This window comes from Lagenorhynchus albirostris, chromosome 4 (assembly GCF_949774975.1).
Source record: "Lagenorhynchus albirostris chromosome 4, mLagAlb1.1, whole genome shotgun sequence".
Taxonomy (NCBI): domain Eukaryota; kingdom Metazoa; phylum Chordata; class Mammalia; order Artiodactyla; family Delphinidae; genus Lagenorhynchus; species Lagenorhynchus albirostris.
Genome location: NC_083098.1, coordinates 62,808,396 through 62,834,403, shown reverse-complemented (window position 1 = coordinate 62,834,403; position 26,008 = coordinate 62,808,396). Strand labels below are relative to the sequence as shown.

The 26,008-nt window shown below is 36.0% G+C and overlaps 1 protein-coding gene across 1 annotated transcript; it reads right to left on the bottom strand.

Annotated features, from left to right (window-relative positions):
- Window positions 1-368: 368 nt before the first annotated feature.
- GNRHR (gonadotropin releasing hormone receptor) lies at window positions 369-22,026 on the bottom strand. Its single transcript, XM_060147040.1, is given in 3 exon segments — window positions 369-504; window positions 8,183-8,274; window positions 21,505-22,026. Coding segments are annotated over 3 exon segments (750 nt in total).
- Window positions 22,027-26,008: the final 3,982 nt, after the last annotated feature.

Here is a 26,008-nt window from a genome sequence, read left to right as displayed (position 1 = left end):
AAGAGATTAATTTAGAAGCTAATGGTTAAGAGGAAATATATAATTATTTTTCCTGAAAAAAATTTTCCTAGTAATTGAATTTCTGACAATGTGGTTTCCAAAGGAATAAGTGTAATACCGTAATCTGAAACTCTGCTTTGTTTGTATGTAAATGTGCTGGAATATGCTTTGTGTTTATCATTCCAAAAAGGGGAAATCCATTACCTTGTCCTACATAGTTTATGTGTATGTTTACGTGACTTCCTATGTAGTCTAACAATTACAGAGAGAAATATCCATATATAAGTGGATCAAAGCATGGATTTAAAAAAGCAAAGAGAAAGAAGAAGTGATTTACTGGATCTGACACCCTGTTTACCATTTCAGGATCAAACCAATACCAAATTCCAAGGACATAGTAGGGAGTCCAGCAGACAGTAAATGAAGTGGCAAATGCAACCGTCATCTTTAGGGTCCTCAGTCGAGCTTGTGGTATATTATTCTTGGATTGATTCAGTTGTAGTTCTTTTAGATAGAGAAAAGAGTAGGTGTTTAACAACCAGTTTTATTACAAAACCAAAATAGACAAAAAGGAAGACAGAATCATAATTCAACCTGATGAATATAATGGAAGCAAATTTCTAATATTTTTAATAATGACAATTTGTTTGAAAAGCTTGTTTATATTTCAATTTTTCCACTATGTTACATAATAAATAGAAAATATTAAAGATAGTAGTGCTCTTAAAATAAATTTTCCATCAAACTAATATGGATTTGAAATAAGGGGTTACTCAAATTCTTAAAATATAAATTTAAGAGAACAGACTGAGGTTGAGCTGAGTTGAATTCCCTACCTTTTGGTTGTCATGCCAACATAACCATGTTTACTTTATAAATTTATAAATTCCCCCTCTTTCCCAACTGGCCACATAGGAGGTGTCATTGCCATTGTGGGAGGCAGTGTAAGCTTGGCACATGGAAGAAACACATGCATTGGAACTGGTGTCAGAATCCTAGTTGGCATTAAGGACATTGAAGGACGAGGACAAGATGGCAGAGTAGAAGAACGTGAGCTCACCTCTTCTTACAGAAACACCAAAATCACAACTAACTGCTGAACAAAACATGCTGGGACCTACCCCCAAAGATACCCTACATCCAAAGACAAAGAAGAAGACTCAATGAGATGGTAGGAGGGGCTCAGTTGTGATAAAAACAAATCCCATATATGCTGGGTTGGCAGCCCACAAATTGGAAAGTAATTATACCACAGAAGTTCTCCCAAAGGAGTGAAAGTTTTGAGCCCCATGTATGGCTCCCCAGCCTGGGGGTCAGGCAATGGAAAGAGGAGCTCCCGGAAATTGAGACTGTGATTAAAAATCTTCTACCAAACAAAGGCCCAGGACCAGATGGCTTCACAGGAGAATTCGATAAACATTTAGAGAAGAGCTAACACCTATCCTTCTCAAACTCTTCCAAAATATAGCAGAGGGAGGAACACTCCCAAACTCATTCTGCAAGGCCACCATCATCCTGATACCACAACCAGACGAAGATGTCACAAAGAAAGAAAACTACAGGCCAATATCCCTGAGGAACATAGAGCAAAAATCCTTAACAAAACACTAGCAAACAGAATCCAACAGCAAATTATAAGGATCATACACCATGATCAAGTGGGGTTTATCCCAGGAATGCAAGGATTCTTCAATATATGCAAATCAATCAATGTGATACACCATATTAACAAATTGAAAGAGGAAAACCATATGATCATCTCAGTAGATGCAGTAAAAGCTTTTGACAAAATTCAACATCCATTTATGATAAAAACCCTCCAGAAAGTAGGCATCGAGGGTACTTACCTCAACATAATAAAGGCCATATATGAAAAACCCACAGCCAACATCTTTCTCAATATTGAAAAACTGAAACCATTTCCTCTAAGATCAGGAACAAAACAAGGTTTTCCACTCTCACCACTATTATTCAACATAGTTTTGGAAGTTTTAGCCACAGCAATCAGAGAAGAAAAAGAAATAAAAGGAATCCAAATCGGAAAAGAACAAGTAAAGGTGTAACTGTTTGCAGATGACATGATACTTTACATAGAGAATCCTAAAGATGCTACCAGAAAACTACTAGAGCTAATCAATGAACTTGGTAAAGTAGCAGGATACAAAATTAATGCACAGAAGTATCTTGCATTCCTATACTTTAATGATGAAAAATCTGAAAGAGAAATTAAGGAAACACTTCTCTTTACCGTTGCAACAAAAATAATAAAATACCCAGGAATAGGCCTACCTAAGGAGACAGAAGACCTGTATGCAGAAAACTATAAGACACTGATGAAAGAAATTACAGATGATACAAACAGATGGAGAGATATACCATGTTCTTGGGTTGGAAGAATCAATATTATGAAAATGACTATACCACACAAAGCAATCTACAGATTCAATGCCATCCCTATGAAACTACCAATGGCATTTTTCACAGAACGAGAACAAAAAATTTCACAATTTGTATGGAGACACAAAAGACCCCGAATAGCCAAAGAAGTCTTGAAGGAAAAAAGCGGAGGTGGAGGAATCAGACTCCCTGACTTCAGACTTTACTACAAAGCTACAGTAATCAAGACAATATGGTACTGGCACAGAAACAGAAATATAGATCAATGGAAAAGGATAGAAAGCCCAGAGATAAACCCATGCACCTATGGTCAACTAACCTATGACAAAGGAGGCAAGGATATACAATGGAGAAAAGACGGTCTCTTCAATAAGTGGTGCTGGGAAATCTGGACAGCTACATGTAAAAGAATGACATTGGAACACTCCCTAACACCATACAGAAAAATAAATTCAAAATGGATTAGAGACCTAAATGTAAGACCTGACACTATAAAACTCTTAGAGGAAAACATAGGAAGAACACTCTTTGACATAAACCACAGCAAGATCTTTTTGGATCCACCTCCTAGAGTAATGGAAATAAAAGCAAAAGTAAACAAATGGGACCTAATGAAACTTAAAAGCTTTTGCCCAGCAAAGGAAACCATAAACAATAAGAAAAGACAACACTCAGAATTGGAGAAAATATTTACAAATGAAGCAACTGACAAAGGATTAATCTCCAAAATTTATAAGCAGCTCATGCAGCTCAATATCAATGAAACAAATAACCCAATCCAAAAATGGGCAGAAGACCTAAATAGACATTTCTTCAAAGAAGATATACGGATTGCCAACAAACACATGAAAGGATGCTCAACATCACCAATCATTAGAGAAATGCAAATCAAAACTACAATGAGGTATCACCTCACAGCAGTCAGAATGGCCATCATCAAAAAATCTACAAACAATAAATGCTGGAGAGGGTGTGGAGAAAAGGGAAACCTCTTGCATTGTTGGTGGGAATGTAAATTGATACAGCCACTATGTAGAACACTGTGGAGGTTCCTTAAAAAACTAAAAATAGAACTACCATGTGACCCAGCAATCCCACTACTGGGCATATACCCTTAGAAAACTATAATTCAAAAAGAGTCATGTACCACAATGTTCATTGCAGCTCTATTTACAATAGCCAGGACATGGAAGCAACCTAAGAGTCCATCGACAGATGAATGGATAAAGAAGATGTGGCACATATATACAATGGAATATTACTCAACCATAAGGAGAAATGAAATCGAGTTTTTGTAGTGAGGTGGATGGACCTAGAGTCTGTCATACAGAGTGACGTAAGTCAGAAAGAGAAAAACAAATACTGTATGCTAACACATATATATGGAATCTAAGAAAAAAAATGATTCTGATGAACCTAAGGGTAGGACAGGAATAAAGATGAAGATATAGAGAATGGACTTGAGGACATGGGGTATGGGAAGGGTAAGCTGGGACGAAGTGAGAGAGTGGCATGGACATATATATGCTACCAAATGTAAAATAGATAGCTAGTGGGAAGCAGCTGTATAGCACAGGGATATCTGCTTGGTGCTTTGTGACCACCTAGAGCAGTGGGATAGGGAGTGTGGGAGGGAGACGCAAGAGGGAGGAAATATGGGGAGACATGTATATGTATAACTGATTCACTTTGTTATGCAGCAGAAACTAACACACCAATGTAAAGCAATTATACTCTAATAAACATGTTAAAAAATTAATACACAGAAATCTGTTGAATTTCTATAAACTAACAATGAAATTTCAGAAAGAGAAATTAAAGAAAGAATCCCATTTACCATAGCATAAAAAAGAATAAAATACCTAGGAATAAACCTACCTAAAGAGGCAAAAAAACTGTACTCTGAAAACTATTAGACACTGCTGAAACGAATCAAAGATGACACAAACAGATGGACAGATATACCGTGTTCTTGGACTGGAAGAATCAGTATAGTCAAAATGACTCTACTACCCAAGGCAATCTACAGATTCAGTGCAATCCCTATCAATGTACCAATGGCATTTTTCACAGAACTAGAACAAAAAATTTTAAAATTTGTATGGAAAACAAAAATACCCAGAATAACCAAAGCAATCTTGAGAAAGAAAAACAGAGCTGGAGGAATCAGGCTCCCTGACTTAAGAGTATTCTACAAAGGTACAGTAATCAAAACCTGGTATGGGAACAAAATCAGACATATAGATCAATGGAACAGGATAGAAAGGCCAAAAATAAACCCACACACCTTTGGTCAGTTAATCTATGACAAAGGAGGCAAGAGTATACAGTGGAGAAAAGTTAGTCTCTTCAATAAGTGGTGCTGGGAAAATTGGACAGCCACATGTGAAAGAATGAACTCAGAACATTCTCTAACACTATACACAAAAATAAACTCAAAATGGATTACATACCTAAATGTAAGGCCAGATACTTTAAAACTCCTAGAGGAAAACATAGGCAGAACACTCTTTTATGTAAATCACAGCAATATCTTTTTCAGTCCATCTCCTAGAGTAATGTAAATAAAAACAAAATAACCAAATGGGACCTAAATAACTCAAAGGCTTTTGCACAGCAAAGGAACATAAACAAAATGAAAAGACAAACCTCAGAATGGGAGAAAATTTTTGCAAATGATGCAACCAACAAGGGATTAATCTCTAAAATTTACAAGCAGCTCATGTGCCTCAACATCAAAAAAACAAATGACCCCTCACAAACTGGTCAGAATACCTAAATAAACATTTCTCCAAAGAAGACATACAGATAGCCATGAGGCACATGAAAAGATGCTCAACATGGCTAATTATCAGAGAAATGCAAATCAGAACTACAATGAAATATCACCTCACACCAGTCAGAATGGCCATCATCAAACAGTCTACAAATAATAAATGCTGGAGAGGGTGTGAAGAAAAGGGAACCCTCTTGCACTGCTGGTGGGAATGTAAATTGATACAGCCACTATGGAGAAGAGTATGGAGGTTCCTTAGAAAACTAAAAATAGAACTACCATATGATCCAGCAATCCCACTCCTGGGCATATATCCAGAGAAAAACATGGTTCAAAAGGATACATGCACCCCGATATTCATTGCAGTGCTGTTTACAATAGCCAAGACATGGAAGCTACCTAAATGTCCATCGACAGATGAATGGATAAAGAAGATGTGGTACATAATGTACAGTGGAATATTAGCCATTAAAAAAATAAAATAATGCCATTTGCAGCAACATGGATGGACCTGGAGATTATCATACTAAGTGAAGTAAGTCAGACAGAGAAAGACAAATATCATATGATATTGCTTATATGTGGATTCTAAAAAAACCTGAAACAATTGAAGTTATCTACAAAATAGAAACAGACTCACAAACTTAGAGAACAACCTTATGGTTATCATAGTGGGAGGGTAGGGGGAAGGGATAGATTGGGAGTTTGGGATTGACATGTACACACTGCTATATTTAAAATAGATATTCCCTAACACCATACACAAAAATAAATTCAAAATGGATTAAAGACCTAAATGTGAGTGGACAATATAAAGCTCTTAGAGGAAAATTAGGAAGAACACTCTTTGACATAAATTACAGCAAGATCTTTTTTGGCCCACCTCCTAGAGTAATGAAAATAAAAACAAAAATATACAAATGGGACCTAATGAAACTTAAAAGCTTTTGCACAGCAAAGGAAACAATAGACAAGACCAAAAGACAACCCTCAGAATGGGAGAAAATATTTGCAAATGAAGCAACTGACAAGGGATTAATCTCCAAAATATACAAACAGCTCATGCAGCTCAATATCAGAAAACGAACAACCCAATCAAAAAATGAGAGGAAGACCCAAACAGACATTTCTCCAAAGAAAACATACAGATGACCAAGAGGCACATGAAAAAGATGCTCAATATCACTAATTATTAGAGAAATGCTAATCAAAACTACAATGAGGTATCACCTCACATTGGTCAGAATTGCCATCATCAAAAAAATCTACAAACAATAAGTGCTGGAGAGGGTGTGGAGAAAAGGGAACCCGCTTGCACTATTGGTGGGAATGTAAATTGATAGAGCCACTATGGAGAACAGTGGAGGTTCCTTAAAAACTAAAAATAGAAGTACCATGTGACCCAGCAATCCCACTACTGGGCATATACCCTGAGAAAGCCATAATTTTAAAAGACACAAGCACCCCAATGTTTATTGCAGCACTATTTATAATAACCAGGACATGAAAGCAACCTAAATGTCCATTGACAGATGAATGGATAAAGAAGATATAGTATATATATATATATATATATATATATATATATATATATATACAATGGAATATTACTCAGCCATAAAAAGGAATGAAATTGGATCATTTGCAGAGACGTGGATGGACCTAGAGACTGTCATACAGAGTGAAGTAAGTCAGAAAAAGAAAAACAAATATTGTATATTAATGCATATATGTGGAATCTAGAAAGATGGTGCAGATGAACCTATTTGCAAGGCAGAAATAGAGACCCAGCTGTACAGAAGAAATGTATGGACACCAAGGTGAAATGAATTGGGAGACTGGGATTGACATATATACACTAATATGTATAAAATAGATAACTAATGAGAACCTGCTGTGTAGCACAGGGAACTCTACTCAATGCTCTGTGGTATCCTAAATGGGAAGGAAATCCAAAAAAGAGAGGATATATGTATACATATTGCTGATTCACTTCACTGTACAGAAGAAATTAACACAACATTGTAAAGCAACTATACCCCAATTAAAAACAAAAAAAATAGATAACCAACAAGGACCTGCTATATAGCACAGGGAACTGTGCTCAATACTCTGTAATAACCTAAATGGGAAAAGAATTTGAAAAAGAATAGATACATGTATATGTATAACTGAATCACTTTGCTATACATCTGAAACTAACACAGCATTGTTAATCAACTATACTACAATATAAAATTTTAAAAATTCATAAATTTTAGTATTTGAGAATGCACCAGATTCTTAAAGCAAAAAGGCACAACTGCATCTGTGAAGTTAAAGATGAAATAGTCAATTACACGTTCAAGTTCACATACTCAACATACAAATGTGCATAGTGTGTGGATACATTTTGTGGGTACAGGAGATTTGAATGTGATACAGAAAAGCTTAACTTTAACAAGTCTATTGGCTACCATTTAACGAGTTGTACTTTGCTACATTCTAGACATTAGGTGTTTGATAGAACTTTGTGATGGACCAGCAGGAACAAGTTGCCGATGCTTCTATCGGGTAATTGGAGTAACTGTCCTTTCATTTTTAATTTCATGCTGCAAATTTATAATATTGGGAGTATTAAATTACCTCATATCTAAATTGGGGATAATAAAAGTATTGCCTCATGGGTTGATTCTGAATATTAAAAGAGTTAATTAATATACTATATATATATAGTATATTATATAATAATATATAATAATAATATATAATAATTATATATATAATATATAATTATATATAATATAATTATATATATAATATATATATAATATATATAATTATATAATTGTATAATAATATATAATAATTATATAATATATAATATAAGAGTTAATTAATATATAATATATAAGATACTGCTTAGAACAGTATCTAGTGCATCGTAAGTGCCACTCTGCTTCTGTGCTTTGAGTATTGCTGTTAAAAGCTGTCTACCCCCAATTAACACCAAATCTAAGGAATACATACTGTGGGGATCCTGATGAAGGACGCTTGTCAGGGTGAAGATGATCTTTGCATTGCAGATCAACATGATGAGAAGAGGGATGATGAAGAGGCAGGTGAAGGTGAAAAAGTTATAAAAGGCTTGATGCCACCATTGTGGAAAACTGCAGTGTGTTACACATTGAGAGAAACCTTCTGTCTGTCCAGAGTCATCTTCTAAATGGATCATCCTGAAGATGTATAACTGTATAAGAAAATTTTTAAAAAAGTGATGTTGCTTATTTTCAAACAGTATTTGCAAGTTTTCTTGAAAGTTTTCTCTTCTGTATTCTGCTAACCTTCTAACATGTTGTTGCCCAAAGCAACTGCTAAGTATCTTGATATTCTTTTGGCATTTCTACAAAAAGTTATAAGTGGATTTTTACTTAAAATATGTTTGGGTAATGTGAATGGATCTGTAGGATTTTGGATTTCTTTTGCAATTATTTCAACCTCGCAGCACAATCATCAACCAAAGATTTAAACCTTGTTTGTATTTCAATTTCAGATGCTATTATGCTGAGTAAACTTTTTGCGAGTGATTTTGCAAGTGATTTTATTGTTATATCCTCAGCACATAAAACTGTGTCTGGTATTTAGAATATACCCTCAAAATACAAATTTAGATTTTATTTTTGAGACAAAATCTCATTAAAATGGTCATAAAACATGAACAGACAGTTCACAGAAAAGATATAACAGTGGCCCTTAATCATATGAAAAGACGTTCAACCTCACTTATGAGAGCAGTGCCAACCAATTAAGGCTACAATGATATGCCATCTTCCACTATCAAGATTGGCAAAATTAAAAAAAAAATAGCACACTTTCATGGTAAGGCTGTAGGGAAACAGGGACTCATACATTGCTAATGGGAATGCAAATTGGTACAACCATTAAGGAGGGGAATTTGGCAATAACTAGCATAACTACATATGCATTTACCTTTGACTCAGCAATCTGACATTCAGGAATTTACCCTGAAGATACACCCCTACTTCCATTATATGAAAATACCTATGCACAAGATTATCCATTGATGCATTGCTTATAACTGAAAAACATTGAAAATAATCTAAATAACAATTCATTGAATAGTAACTGAATAAACTACAGTTGGCCACACAATGGGGTGCTGTACAATTGTAAAAAAAGAGTAAGGGTAACTTGTGTGTGTGTGTGTGTGTGTGTGTTTGCATGTGTACACATAAATACATTTATTCCAGCTCTGCCTGTGGAGAGAGCCTAGGAATAATGACATCTGAGTAGCAATGAGCACACCCAGCACTCCAGCACCCAGATCTTGTTTTCTAAGTATCATTCTCTATCAGAAGGAACCAGACCTAACTGGAGAAATGGGTGATCCCAAGGCTGGGGAAAGCAAAGTACAATATGTCCTTGGAATAGCTGTTGTGCTGAAAAGTCAGGAAATGCCCAGAGAATGATGGAGCATGTGAAAAATGTTCAGGCACCAGCTTGAAAGAGCTTCAGTTGGCCAAATCTGGGATAGTTTAAGCATGAAAACAAACAAACACTGATAGAAAACAATGATAAACTATCGACTAAAGAAAGAAACCATGACTCCATGCTGATATAAATTGCAAACCAACAACGACAAATAAATGGGGAGAGGAAAAAGCTCTTTACTGTAGAAAGTCAATTAATAAATGTAAAAGGTATAGTGGAAGTAGTGATTACCATTTTGTAATCACTATAATAATAATTGATTCAGGCAAGAATCACCAATGGATGGTAAAAATATGGGTGTAAGTTTGAGGAGAGTAGTTTATTTATATCATCTCAAAGTATCTACCTGCAGGATACATGTCATTATAACGTTATTATAAAATAATAACTTTACTAGTCAAGAAATAACCAAATAATTAACATTGCCAATAATGGGACCAATTGACAGTTTCTGCTTCCTTCTAGAATGTGCTGCTGTGTCACCTCTTAGGTATTTTTTGCTAAAAGTGTGTGGATGAAGAATGTCACCTACCATATCAGTAAACAAAGAATGTTGTGGCCATCAAGCCATAGCCCCTGCAGCCACCCCCGACTGTGCACACTGAGGGCATTCAGGATGGAAAAAGGCAGGATACTGGCTCTAGATAGTTAAGGTGCATTTCAAAGGGATGATTTCAATAAGTCTGGACTCTTGCACCTTCCCATACTTAGAAAAGCACTAAATTCATTAACTTGAGATATATCATTTTTCTTTAATTAACAATAATCTTTTGATGTTCCGACTACCTGTTTTTTGTTGCAAAACAACCTATACATCCTGGCTCCTCCCTTGCTTCTTGGGAATATTCCCTCAGAGTTATCTGAGAGGCTGTCTTCTGGGCTTACGTCCTCAGAAAATCTACTGAATAAAACATAATTCTCAACTTTTAGGCTGTACATTTTTTTTCAGTCGACAAGTGCATAACCTGAATCTACCCACGAGCAAACATCAGACAAAGTCAAATTGAGGGGCATTCTACAAAATAATTGGCCTGCACTCTTCAAAAATGTTAGCATCATGAAATTCAAAGGAAGACCAAGGAATGGTTCCAGTTTAAAGGAGACTAAAAAGACATGGCAACTGAATCCCTCGCATAATCTTGGATTTTCTTTTGCTAAAAGGGATATTATTGAGACAGCGAGTGAGATATGGATAAGGTATATAGATAAAAAATAGCACTGTATTAGTGATAATTTCCTGATTTTGATAATTAGTACTGTGGTTATGTGCTAGAAAAAACACAATGAAGTATTGAAAGGGACGTCATGTCTGAACTTACTTTTAAACAATCCAGAAAAAAATGTACACGAGAGAGAATAAGGCAAATAAACAAATGTAGTAAAATGGTAATATTTGGGGAATCAAGGGAAAGGTATCCTAGAAATCTTTGTATGATTCTTGCAACCTTTCTCTAAATGTGAAATTATGTTAAAAAAAAGAACAAGTTGAGTTAACTATTAAGGAAACGTTGCAAGTGGTTTTCAAAAACAAGTTTTAGTGGACATTTATTTATCCTTTCCCCATCCATCAAGCACATTTCTGACTTCGTCATTTCCAAGATTTTCTACTGAAAAACTTCGTTTTACCATGAAACATTAAAATGAAAAGAGTGCCCAAGCACTTAAAAACTGATAGCAAGTTAATTCAAGCAAAAATGTTACAGGATTTTTTAAGCAAATGAGGGAGAGTATACATTTTCATTAGTTTTGATTAAATTAGTAAATTTAAATTACATTTAATTAACTTAATAGGCCCAGAATTTCTTTCCTTTTGGGGAGGGCTGGAGTGGGAGTAGATTATGCCTTAAAAAAAATACTGTTTTTCCTCTTTGCTTGTAGAGTAGAAAAATTTTACTAAATGTAAAATATAATAAATTATATACAAATGTAATAAAATGTAAGTAAGTATAATACAAAATATAAACCTATTTCTTTTATTTGTAGTTAAAATGTTGATTTTCAGTTTCAGATCTTTTCAGCGTCTAGGGCAAAAAAGAATTTAAAAATCAATCCACTAGAGGACGCCAATGATCATATTATCTACCTTAAGTCGAAACGACATACATTCAGCTAATTCTATTTTATGATCCAGACCAACTTTTTCCACATTACAAAGTGACCCTTTCAGTTTTTCCATACTTCTTTGCAAACTGACCTTTAAAGTTCAGTTTGAATTTGACTCAACAGGTGTTGTGAGTTGAAATCCTTGGAAGAGTTCCTTCGCATAGAATCGGAGAGTCCTATATTTCTTAAAAATCTTTTTCTCTCTACCTCTCCAATCAGCCTTGGAACCAGATGACCCGAATTTGATTTTCTGCTCTGCACTGGGTCACATTTTCACTTTAATATTTCACGTTTTTAAGTTATAACGATGAAACTTTCAATAAAATTGACTTTATAGTACTATGATTTGAATTTGGTTGTCATCTTTATTTATGTAACAAATGTTACTTTTTAAAGCAACTCCTTGGTCAAAAAACTATACTAGGCACACTCTGTTGTAAAAGATGACCTTCATATATCCTGCCATCAGGGAATTAAATTTTTGGTAGGGGAGATATAGCATGTATGTGACATCTGTAATACAAGATAGACTGTGATAAGTTCCCAAGGAGAAGTATCGTGTTATGAAAATTCAGAATCTTACTTGTCCATAAATTAATTTGTTTTAGGCTTGGTTCCGTTTATTTTCAGCTCCAAGGCCATGTTCATTTGAATGATTAATATAAGGTTCCACTTTACTTCCTGTGGTTCTTTTGTCCTTGGATCATATTTTTTAAATTTCTTTATGTTTCTTTACCTCTTGCCTGGCCCCAGTTCTCATCAGTGTTTGCTTTATTTTGCCCTCAACAATAGCAATCTGTTTTCCATATTTACAGTCCTTGCAGATGCTATTCCTCACAGCATATTATTTTTAACCTTCACCTTACCCACGCTAGTGACAACATGACCTAATCTTTTCCAAAGGTGATTAACTTTAGATGATGTGCTTCAGGTTCCTCTCATCTATAAAAGGGAGATATTAGTAGTATCTGCCTCTAGGAGCTGTCATGACAATAACAAGTGAATACTTGCACTTAGAGTAGTGCCTGGCACACAACACTATGTAAATTATAATCATTATTAAAATAAAAATTTAGAGGCACACAACTTATAAATATGTATCTCATATATATGATATATATGTGTGTGTGTGTGTCTGTGTTTTTTGGCCGTGCCATGGGGCATGTGAGATCTTAGTTCCCTGACCAGGGATTGAACCTGTGCCCCCTGCATTGGGAGCACAGAGTCTTAACTGTTGCACTGCCAGGGAAGACCCTCTGATCTCTCTCTCTTCTTTTTTTAATAATTTGTAAGAGTCTTTTTTTTTAATTAATTACTTTTTGTCTGCTTTGGGTTTTTGTTGCTGCGCACAGGCTTTTCTCTAGCTGTGGCAAGCGGGGGCTACTCTTTGTTGTGGTGCGCGGGCTTCTCATTGCGGTGGCTTCTCTTGTTGCAGAGCATGGGCTCTAGGTGCACTGGCTTCAGTAGTTGTGGCACATAGGCTTAGTTGCTCCGCGGCATGTAGGATCTTCCTGGACCAGGGATCAAACCTTGTCCCCTGCATCGACAGGCGGATTCTTAACCACTGAGCCACCAGGGAAGTCCGTCCCTCTGATATCTCTTAACTATCTATTCTCACCTTAAGATTTTCCTGTCTTTTTCTTCTTCAGCCTCCTACAGGAAGAAAGAAAATAGACAATATTGTATAGTGCAATATACTGTAGTCATTAAAAACTCTGGGTATGGAGCTAACTGGATGTACTGACATCTCCACTTACTAGATGGTAATCTTGGCCATGTTACATCACATTCATAATCTTAGTTTATTCATGAATAAAATAAAGATAATTGTATCTAATTTATACGGTTATTGGGAGCCTTACATGAAGTAATGAACACAGAAGGGAGTTCCCTGGTGGCCTAGTGGTTAGGATTCTGGGCTTTCACTGCTGCGGCCTGGATGCAATCCCTGCTTGGGGAGCTGAGACCCCTCAAGCCGTGCAGCATGGTTGAAAAAAACAAAACAAGACAAAACAAAAACACAATACAGAAGAGGGACTTTCCTCGTGGTCCAGTGGTTAAGACTCTGCACTCCCAATGCAAGGAGCCCACGTTCGAACTAGATTCCGCATGCTGCAACTAAAAGATCCCTCATCCCGCATGCTGCAACTAAAGATCCCACAGGCGGCAAAGAAGATCCCTCATGCCTCAACTAAGACCTGGCACAGCTAAATAAATAAATATTAAAAAAACCCCCACAGAAGCATTTAGCACAGTTCCTGGCACATATTTATGTACTGAATAACTATTATTTATCAAAATCATCATCATTATTGTTATTTTTGCTATTAGCATGCTATTACTATGTTCCAGTACTGTTTTGGGCATATTGTACACGTGTAACGAGTATTTATTGAATTTAAACTGCTTGTCAAGTTCAGAAGTGCATTCTAGCCCTGTAAATTCTGTGTGTAACAGGCAAGCCTCCACATTTATTCAGACCACATGTCTTCACACCAAAGAATAAAGGATTGCTCATATACAACAGACCCTCCAAATCTGTGGGTTCCACATCTGCAGATTCAACCAACTGCAGATAGAAAAATATTTGGAAAAAAAATTTCAGAAAGTTCCAGAAAGCAAAACTTGAATTTGCCAAGCTCCAGCAACTATTTACATAAAACTTACATTGTATTTACAATTACTTACCTAGCATTTACACTGTATTAGGTATTATAAGTAATCTAGATTTAAAGCATATGGGAGGATGTGCGTAGGTTACATGCAAATACTATGCCATTTTATATAAGGGACTTGAGCATCTGGGAAATTTATTATCTGCAGCCACGGGGTGGGGTAGGGGGAGAGGGAGGATATCCATGAACCAATCCCCCAGGACACTGAAGGATGTCCATATCTTCCCTGCAGGCCTGGGTTACCTATAGAATTAAAAAGCTGTCAACATGTAATTCACCCTAGTAACACAGATAAACTAATGATGTGAACTCTATCTGCAAATAATTTGCTGCTCTGGAGTTCTTGTGGTCTTAGGTGACTGTCATTGCAAACCTTATTATTTTAAATTAGATATGGACACATCTAATTCAGGAAATATTTTCTTCTTAACATGCACTTACTAGCCTAACCATAGCCGGTTTTAAATCCTTTCAGATTCTGTTTGTTGCCTTGCCTCCCCTCCACTCCTCTCCTCTCCCCTGCCCTTCCCTTCCCTTTCTTTTCCCTTCCTTTTCTTCCTCACCCTTCCTCTCTTTCTTCCTTTCTTATCCTGCTTTTAGACACGATACTTCCAAGAGTGGAATCATTGTGCTCTGGCATATAGAGCTTTCAGAGTGAGTAGGACAGCTTGGTGACTAGGGAGTATATTGGCCAAATTTACTTATCAGTCAGAATAAGTGTCATAATTTGAGAAATATGAAGTAATCTTTATATAAGCAATTTTCTTTGCTGTTTCTTAAATAATTATTAGATTTTCATACTCATATTTCCTTATTATTATTTTCTCCTGACTTCAAAAACCCTGTTATGAAGGAAGTAATGAAGATAGGAAAAGAGGAAGGAATGAACATTGAGTGTTTAAGTATAGTCTTGTACTGGATGATTTTATATATCTTACTTGTTACAATTGAAAATTACAAAAGAATTGTAATTCTTTACAATTACCCTTTTAAACTTAGTTAACTAATTTACTCGGATAGCTGGTAAGAGACAGCATTGAGATCTGAAACCAGCTTTGTTTAAATCCAGTATCCATGCTATTTTGACTATCCCATTGCCTTTCAGACTTGCGATGGGATCTGAGGTCTTCAGAGACTATGACCAAGCAGAGGACTGGGGCTCCTTTATCCCTATTTGACCAGAGCAAGTCCACTTATATCTGTTTCATTTACTGAAGCTCCACATAGAATTCCGTTTTAAAAGAAAATTCCATTACTAGCAAAAAGTATGATATTTTGGCCACACTATGCTAAAACTTCTGAAAATATATCCCCAAATCATCACAGAACACTGAGGTTATTAGGAGGTGGAAAAACAAGGTGGTCAGTTTGAAATTTGGTCATTCTGAGCTCTAGCAAAATGTCATAAATTCTTAGATTCCTGGCAATGTGACAACTAGCTCGTTAGTTTATTTCTTCATTCAACTTAGGTATGAATTACTCAAGTGATAGAATATCAATATATGCACCAAAAGATGAAGATAAAAGTCATCCTTTCAATGTAAATTGGCCACGACAGGATGCGCCTTTGTCAATGGGCTTCTTCGTGGAGCATTGTGAAGTGTGAGGTGTACTCACTCTGTATCCCATGGTCTGGAAATAAAAAGCCCTCCCTACCTCTTGTCTTCCCCATCAAATACACATAACATTAGTCACAGGGTTGAAACTTCTTTTATTCAGAGAGAGAGCAGAGAGCTATTATAAAAAGATAAACTGGACTTAGTGAAGAGACAGGAGTCCAACAGGCCAAGTGGCATTGGGCAAACAATTAATCCCTTTAAACCAGTGCTTTTCAAACTGCGGGTTGTACCCATCAGTTGGTTGTAATCAGCATTAAAAAATGAAATGGAACAGAGTAGAATATTTATTTTATGAAAACTTTTCTCAGTTATAAGTGTGTGAGAGAGACAAAGTCTTTATGTAGTATGTATATCTTTCTGTTACTGTAAAAAAAGTTTGAAGGACATTGCTTTCCAAGGTTCTCTTTGTATGTTCTCTTATATGTGAAATGGGGACAATAACACAGCTTTTATGTACCTCACAGAGTCAATGTAAATACCAAATAAGATTCTGACTGTGCGGTTTTTCAGGAAACTTCAGCAAAGTGCTTTATAAATTTAAAGTGTTGCTGAAATCAAAAATGGGTCATTTGTTTTACAAAATGAAAGAGTACTACCATTTTCTGTGGCCCACATTCACACAAATCTCTCAGGTAGAGTAATGTATTTGAGCTCAGCCTATTACATGAAATTCCTAAACAATTCGAAATTAATTTCATATTTTCTTTTCATTACATCAAGACAGATAAGTATTTGGCATTTTCTTTCTGTTATTGCTGTGATATACTTAGATGAAAATAATTGAATTAATACATCAATATTTTATTTATAGTCTCTGGGAGAGTCCTTTAAAAGAAAGTGAAATTCTGGGTTTGTGTTTGTTATTATCACAAATTGACTTATTTAGACTTTTGTTTAGACTTCCATTTGCATCAATATCCCAAATTACCAAATGCTTTCCAAATAGCTCTTTTACTAGCCTGCCTTCTCTCCCCCTTCAAACAAACAGACAGGCAGACAAACAAACAAACCCTTCTGTTCCCAACCTACCTGTCTATTTCCAATGGTTTTAAAACTCCTTGGCTAAAAATATTGGAACTTTATTTTACTTTGGTCTATTACTAACCCCCCTAACTCCAATTTGTTGCCAAGCTTTGTTTTTTTGGTTGAAAAGTCCCTCATAAATACTATCAACCTCCTCTAACACCATCCTAGCCTCCAACCTAACTACCTCATCACCAGATGACCTGAAAAGGCTTCTTTGCGTCTCTCCACTCTATTTGGTTTATGTAATTTTCTCAAAACTTTTTTGTTAAAAATCATTTTAATAATGTACAACATGATGGCTACAGTTAACACTGATGTATGATGTCTAGAAAAGTTGTTGAGAGTAAATCCTAAGCATTCTCATCACAAGGAGAAAATTTTTTTTTCTTTTTACTGTATCAATATGAGATGATGGATGTTAGCGGAACCTATTGTGGTAATCATTTCACAATATATGTAAATCAAACTATCATGCTGTATCCCTTAAACTTATACAGTGATGTATATCAATTATTTCTCAATAAAACTGGAAATAAGAAAAAAGAAGCAAAAAAAAAATTTTACTCCTTGCACAGGACTCATGAAGGCTATATGGCTTCTGCATTATTTTCAGAATTTCCCCTGGATATTGGTGTCTTCTGTTATATACATCCATTCCACCCCCAATGATTGATTCATTTATCCAAACTTTTTTTTTCTTTCTTTCTTTCTTTTTTTTGTAAAAGGTGAAAGGTCTACTTGATCTGGAGAGAAACGGGAGTATCCAAACATTTAAAATTTCTATTTTTGTTGGGTATCTCATTGTGTACTGTGAATATTAAGTTGAACATAACAGTCTTCACTGTTGTAAGAGCAAATACCATAATGGAAAAGACAAACAAATACATAATCATAATGTTTTCTGACAAAGAAATAATGTGCCATGAGGTTAAAGGAAAGACAGCAACCACCAAATCTAATTTCCTGCTACTCTCAACTCTGTCTTTCACTTCAGCCAAACAAGTCTCCTATGAAAATTAATCACCTTTCAACCTTTGCTGAGAAATATATGTGAACCTTGGCTTACTTTTTCCATCCAAAAATCATTCATCTTTAAAAACTCAGTTCATCCTTCTTTTACCCTAAAACCTTCCTTCACCATTTCAACTCTTGTTCATCTCTCTCTCTCTTCTTACACTTCTAGTACATTTAAAAACTTTTTGGTACATAGTTATATTCATTTTATGTAAGTTTTGTCTCTACAACTGAATGACACTTTCTTTGAGGGCTGTTTCGTTGTTTCATCAGTACCGGGCTCAGTGTTAGGAACCTAACTTGTGTTTATCTTTTCTAAGAAAACTGGACAATACACAGCACTCCTACTTTAAAGAAGTACAATGGAAAATTTCAGAACATAAGCCTTTGCTAAGCAACCTCATTTTAAGTGACATATTTGCTAAACTAATTCTTGTATATGCAGTCACTGTGAGAATAATTGTAATATGCTTTTTTTCCAGGGGAATGAAAGCATTTTGGTTTTTCCCATTTCTTCTTCAATAAAACACACACTGATGTACAAAAAAATGTTAAGTGAGGAATTGGCGGGAGAATTTAGATATCTAGCTTTCTAGTGCAAGAAAATGCACTAGGAAGAGAGAAAAAAAATTTTTTGAGGGTTACAAATATTCAGATTTTATTATAAATAAAATACTATTTTTTTAAACATAAACGAATGCCAAGTGTTGCTTTTTATTTACTACCCTGGAGAGCAAGACTGTAGATTTTACGGCAAACAGCTAAAGTGAAGGCACATGGAAAAGGGCCACAGTTGGAATTAAAAGGGAAAATTTCAGGGAATAGCTATGTATGTTCCCTGTGACACCCAGCATTCTGCCGCAGCCACCTTGTCAATTTTATTAATAAAATACAGATAATTAGAACTATACAATAAAATAATGGCTATATTGCAGGAGTGTAATTAAGGTATCATCTTATAAATAACTTTTATTTTAAAAGTAAGATTCTGCTTATGTGTCCTGGCTATTGTAAATAGAGCTGCAATGAACATTGCGGTACATGACTCTTTTTGAATTATGGTTTTTTCAGGGTATATGCTCAGTAGTGGGATTGCTGGGTCACATGGTAGTTCTGTTTTTAGTTTTTTAAGGAACCTCCATACTGTTCTCCATAGTGGCTGTATCAATTTACATTCCCAACAACAGTGCAAGAGGGTTCCCTTTTCTCCACACCCTCTCCTGCATTTATTGTTTCTAGATTTTTTTGATGATGGCCATTCTGACCGGTGTGAAATGATATCTCATTGTAGTTTTTAGTTGCATTTCTCTAATGATTAATGATGTTGAGCATCCTTTCATGTGTTTGCTGGCAATCTGTATATCTTCTTTGAAGAAATGTCTATTTAGGTCTTCTGCCCATTTTTTGGATTGGGTTGTTTGTTTTATTGATATTGAGCTGCATGAGCTGCTCATAAAGTTTGGAGATTAATCCTTTGTCAGTTGCTTCATTTGCAAATATTTTCTCCCATTCTGAGGGTTGTCTTTTCATCTTGTTTATGGTTTCCTTTGCTGTGCAAAAGCTTTTAAGTTTCATTAGATCTCATTTGTTTGTTTTTATTTCCATTTCTCTAGTATATATGGACATATATACACTACCAAATGTAAAATAGATAGCTAGTGGGAAGCAGCCGCATAGCACAGGGAGATCAGCTTGGTGCTTTGTGACCACCTAGAGGGGGGGATAGGGAGGGTGGGAGGGAGGGAGATGCAAGAGGGAAGAGATATGGGGACATATGTATATGTATAACTGATTCACTTTGTTATAAAGCAGAAACTAACACACCATTGTAAAGTAATTATACTCCAAAAAAATGTTAAAAAAATAAAATTCTGTTTAAAAATATACCACACAGATGGAAAAGGGGAAAAGAAACAACAACGAATCCCCAAAATTTCACTGTGGCCTAAGACTTAACTGGAGTGAACCTGACCCATAGGCTAGATGGAAAACTACCTTAACAGTCTATCTTCAGTCCTTTTCCTGCAACCTTGACCAAAATGTCTGTTAGGATGTGGCCACTTAACAAGAGGAACTAGCTAGGAAACACTGATGTGAACACTTGGCAAGAAAGAGCCACGCTTCCTGTTATAAAAGAGGCCTGAGAGGAGGAACGGAGTGGAAGCTTAGGAGAACGCCAGGTCAAAACACTGGTGAGTCAAATCTGGGATGCAAGGAGGAGATGGAAAGGGGAAGAACTAGGTTAGACCACCTCTCCGTCTCTGCCTTTCCGCAGCACAATCCCTGATGCCCTACAAGTACTCAGTAATTATGCAGCCCCTCATCAAAATGATCCATCCAGCTCAAACAGTTGCCAGAAGGTTTTAATGTCTTGCACTATTTAGTGAGTCCTGTGTGACAGTTTTTGTTTGTTTGTTGTTTTTATGCCACTTGGCCAGTTTAGAATGTCTAGATAAATTTCCATTTGTAGTGACAAGTTTTTGGAGAATCACAGTAAACTCTGACTTTACTTCTTGACACATCCTTGTACCCTGGGTTCACCATAGAGTACATTTACAAGCATAGAGACAACTTGTTCATCTGTTATTAAAGGATCTTTGTCCTTTTCAAGAATGTGTCCTTTTCTTCAGAGATCTGACTGTTGAAAAGGCAGATTCTGCAGGTCAGTCAATCAGGTTGCCTCTGACGAAGACAGTCTGGAGAGATATCTGCTTTCTATAGGAGAGGGCCTTGCCTGAAGCAACAGTCTTATAGTTTTTCTAACAGCCTGTTACGGTCTAGCCTACTTCCAGAAAAGCTCAACCTCAGGGAAATGTTCAAATTTCCAAAAGTCTGAGATTTCCCACATTTCCTCTTTATTCAATCGCACATAGCTGCAAACTGCAAAACAACATACTAATCAAGTATAGTTCTCTCTAAGCTGCAATGACAGAAGACTCAAGAAGCCCCAAGTAAAACAAGGTATACGTACTTTCTACCTATGCAAATTTCATTGTTCCTAAAGGTTCTCTCAATTTACCATGTCAACCTGAGTGAAAGGAAAAGTAGATGGAAGAATAGAATGGGGATGTGGTCAAATTTGAGAATAGCTACATTTTCAGGGAGCATTTACTAGGTACCAGGGATTATGATAGACACTTTAACACACTATTCATTTAATCATCACAAAAGGTGCATAAAGTAGGCATTACCTCCATTTTATAAATGAAGGAACTGAAACCCAGAGGGGTTAAGACATTTGCCCAAGGTAACAGAGTAGAGCCAGGATTAAATTCCACACTCTGACTTCCAGAACCCAAGCTCTTAGAGATAATACAATACTGCCTTTGACAAGACCTTCATTCAAGTTTATATAGGCAATCTGTGATCTCCATGTCCTAAAAAGTTTATGATACTGGTTTACCTGTGGTCCAGCAAAGATGCTACTGAGGAGCCAGGCCAAGCCAATCATGAGCTGTCCGAGCTTGTTGTTGCTTTTCACAGCTAGGGGCCTCGTGATGGCCAGAGAGCGGTCCAGGCTGATCACCACCATCACGAAGGCGGGGGCGTACATGGAGAAAAGCTTCAGATAGCTGAGGACTTTGCAGAGGAGTTCTCCAGCATACCATTGCACAGTGATGTTCCACATTCCGTCCAGTGGCATGACAATCAGAGTCTCCAACAGGTTGGCTAAGGTCAAATGTTTTAAAAGCACTTTCATTCTTGAGAGTTTTTTCCCTTTCTCTTTCCTTTGAGTCCACTTCTGAAGTTTCAACAAGAAAGAAGCATTGAAAGTTGTGGAGAGTAGAAAAAGGAAGAAAGTAACTGTCACTCGAATCTTTCCAGATAAGGTCAGTGTGGGGAGGTTGCCCTGTGTCAGCGGGATGCTGCTGTTGATTGCTGAGCAGTGATTTTGATTCTGTTCAGGAGAGGCACTGTTTGCCATCCTTCACGGCTGATATAGCTTCAAAACTTGTGTTTCTGGCACTTCTGATGTTTTAATTGTAATTGCACTCAAAGTCCTGTTTTATTTCAGCCTTCTTTAAAGAGAAACGTCACGGGTTTATATTTACGTCAAAATTTGTCCCTGAGATACTTTATATTTAAAGTGAAAGATCAAGGTGAACTTGTTTTGTGGGCTTATAATCCAACAGAGTGCTAAAGCGAGCAAACACTTTCTGAGGGCCAAATGTAACTGTAGTATCTCAGCAGATGGCCTGGTTTCCACCACATTTTTCTTAAGTGAAGAAGGACGTTTGAAACTTAATTTTATATTTAAAATTCACTTATGATAGTGTTCAAATAACTCTAATGAAGAGATTTTCTAAAAACTATTACATGTCAATAGATGCAAAATGAAAAAGAAGAAAAATACTAAAAAAAGAACTTGATCCAGTTAACCTTTGTTGTTTTAAGAAACTAATATATTTCTCAAAAACGTTTGTTTTCTTTTCAATCGCAAACTGCTGAGCATTCAAACACTAGATAAATAGATTTATTTAAAACCATCCTCCACGAAACACCAAATTAATGCCTTAACAGTTAGAATCAATTTGATCTGATACAAATTGGGCTGCATTCAAATTTACCAGTTTTAACAGTCAGATTATCCATGCTTAAGTTAGAGTAAAATCATTAACTATTTTTTCTGTTATTGCCTTGATTTCATAATTGTCTAAATATTATACCTGCCATTATTGTGCATATTGCATAAGGTGACTAGGTATTGGAGAGAATACTGTATAAATGCTGTAACCACATCTATGTATGTTTATATATAATATGAATATTTGTTTATATCCCTTTATATGCAATCTGATTGTTTCACATTAGGGTCACTTAGAAACTTTCTCTGTGTTGTTGCTTTAACTTTCATGATGAGTGCTTGATGATGTTGTTTACTAATACTGGTATGACTTAGATTGGAATTTATTAAATCACCAGCTTGATTTGTCTTATGTCAACTAGTTTGCTTCTGTGGCAGCCAAAGAAGGAATAATGTTAAGAATAAAGGTGGCTATTTTAATTTAGATGGTCCATTCTTGTTGGTTCATTTATTTGTTTGTTCTGTCTTATATTCACTTATTTAATAAATAATTACTAAATACCTGCTATATATACTCTCTTGGCCTTAGCAGGTGATTAAAACGTGAATATGGGTAGGCTTCCCTCGTGGCGCAGTGGTTGAGAGTCCGCTTGCCAATGCAGGGGACACGGGTTCGTGCCCCGGTCCGGGAAGATCCCACGTGCTGGGGAGCGGCTGGGCCCGTGAGCCATGGCTGCTGATCCTGCGCATCCGGAGCCAAAACGTGAATATGGCATCAACCAGGCCCTGAAGGAACCTATTTGGTACTATAGAAGATTAGACAAGAGGACTGGATTTACCTTATGTGCCTCCTCAGTTCCTGCTCTGCTGGCTCCTGGGTCTTGAGCAGCTTAGACCAGTTGCTTACCTGGGTTCCCCTTTGGTTGTTACCACATGCCCAGAAATACTGGCTTTTCTCAATACTTCTAGACTTGGATGAAATATTATACTGCAGGACATGAAATCTGGCTTCTTAAGTGCCTTTCTGAAGGATCTATAAATATTTTCAAATGGATTATTTTGGTCCTGAAATAAACTACTTTAGAAGAATTAGTGGGAGGAATAGATGAATCAGAAATCAAGAGGCATGTGTTTTTTAGAAAAATGTAACAATGCATTTTTAAGCAGAAATATAGCATAAGTATACAGTTCATGCTACTCATTATTTGTGGTAATTCTGTTCTACAGAGTTGCCATGAATTCTGAGTTAGTGAATACTGAACCGTTGCTCCTCGTGAAGATACAGGGTTAGGTTTCTCCAAGCCAAAAACATCATTTGCATCATACAGATTCATTTGCCAATGTCTTTGTAAAACAAGCCCAAACTCATCAGTGTTGAACACCTGCTCCTCCACATAACCCTTTTCCTGTATAACACAGAGCAGGTATTTTTAAAATTCTGTAATATAATATTGTAAATCAACTATACTTCATTAAAAAATTCTTCCCAAGATGCGATGCCTGATTTGCAGAAATTGCCTCACCTGCAACTGTGACATTTTTCACACTATATCACCTTTCAAAATGTGCAAACCGGTAACCATAAGTTTCTTTGGCTTTCAGTCTCATAACAGTGCTGTCCACTCTACTTTAAAAAATTAGCCCTTATCTCATGAATCCACAAATTTCACCACTTGTGCATGTTTTCTGTGGTTTCATCACAAACTATAGATTTCACCTTAGCACTCTCCGAAGCAGCCTCATGTACAGATCAGAAAATTTCCTCTTCCTTTTTCTGGGTATACCATGGTTTTGAGTCATTGACATTGAACTCATGGGCAGAGCACTATCACTTTTGCCTGACAAGGCCCATATAACACATCCATTTTCTCCATAAGGCACATCACAGCCTTCTTGTGCTTAGGAACACTGGACAGGACTTCAGCAGTATGCTTGGGGGGCCATTTTAACAGTGAAATCACCAACAAAAAGCACAAACATGGTACTATACCTACCATGAAAAATGTGGTACTAAATAAACCATGAAAAGGATGCTAGCTTGGAATATGAGAGCTGAAACAAGGAGGCAGAGCATTGCCTTTTTCATCCTTGGCTGGGAAATTGCACCATGGGCAACTCAAGTATTTCCCTATTCTGTGCATGTACATGCCTGGGAATAATCACAAAATCACTATGAATATGATTTTGGGGTTTGAAAGAAATTTTAGCAAATAGATATATTTGCAAATAATAAAGATCAACTATAAATAAGAATTGATGTCAAATAGAATAAAGAAAAATTAAAATTCCCACTAGAACTTCCAAATAATTTAAACTGTATTACAATGAAAATGTTCATAACATTAAAAATAATAGTGTTTTAATCTAGAAGTTCACAATACATTAAAATATATTTGTTGAACTTGAAGCTATTTTGATTTTATATAGAATATTGAAGGCATTTTTTTTCACATCTGAAACTTGTGAACATAAATTTTGTACCTACTGCATTAGCTATAGTAGGTTCCTTAAAATCAAACAGTCTTGATTATAACAATTTATTATTCTGAAAAACTCAAAAGACTTTGCATATATATCATGCCAGTTAATCTGATCGAGGCCATATGCTTGAGACAAAACAAAACAAGGTAACCATTGGATAGATTTTATAAATCTGAAAAGCTATTATATGTGGGTCAGCAACCTAAAGAATAAAGGAAAAAATGTTCACGGTAAAATCTGATTACACTGAGGTATATTTTGCCCTTGCCTTCTACATTTAGGGAAAGAAAAACTGATGCATAAAAGCTTCATTGTATCTTTCTGTTCTATTTCTTTCCCTTTCTCTTTCCAAGATTCAGCTTGGTTGAAACTTCTTCCAATATGTATTAGTCCATCAAAGTAAGAAAAAGGAAGTAAAGGAAGATAACAAAAGAAAGAAAGAAAGGAAGAAAAGAGAAAGAAAAAAGAAAGGAAGAAAAAGAAATGAAGGAAGGAAGGAAAGGAGAAAGAAAGAGAAAGAGAACTTATGACAAAGGCAAAAAGGTGATTGGGGGATGAAGTAGATGGATGGGGAGGGCATTCTCAGAAGCTGGAACAACATGCTCAAATACAATGTTAGGATATTCAATGTGGCTGGAAAAGGGAATCTGAGAACAGGAGTGGAAAAGATGAAGCAGCCATCAGATCAGGAAAATCTATATTATATACTAAGAAGTCTGGGCTTTACCTATGCACAGTGTCTTGAAGGATGGAGTAATACGGTGTAGATATGGCCAGAAAGAAAAAGTGCACTTCAACAAACAGTACTTACTTGTAGTGTTATCTGTGTAATATTGAACTTAGCTATTTAATAAACTTGGTAATAATTTATTTATATTCAGCGTATTGAGTTTTCACTATT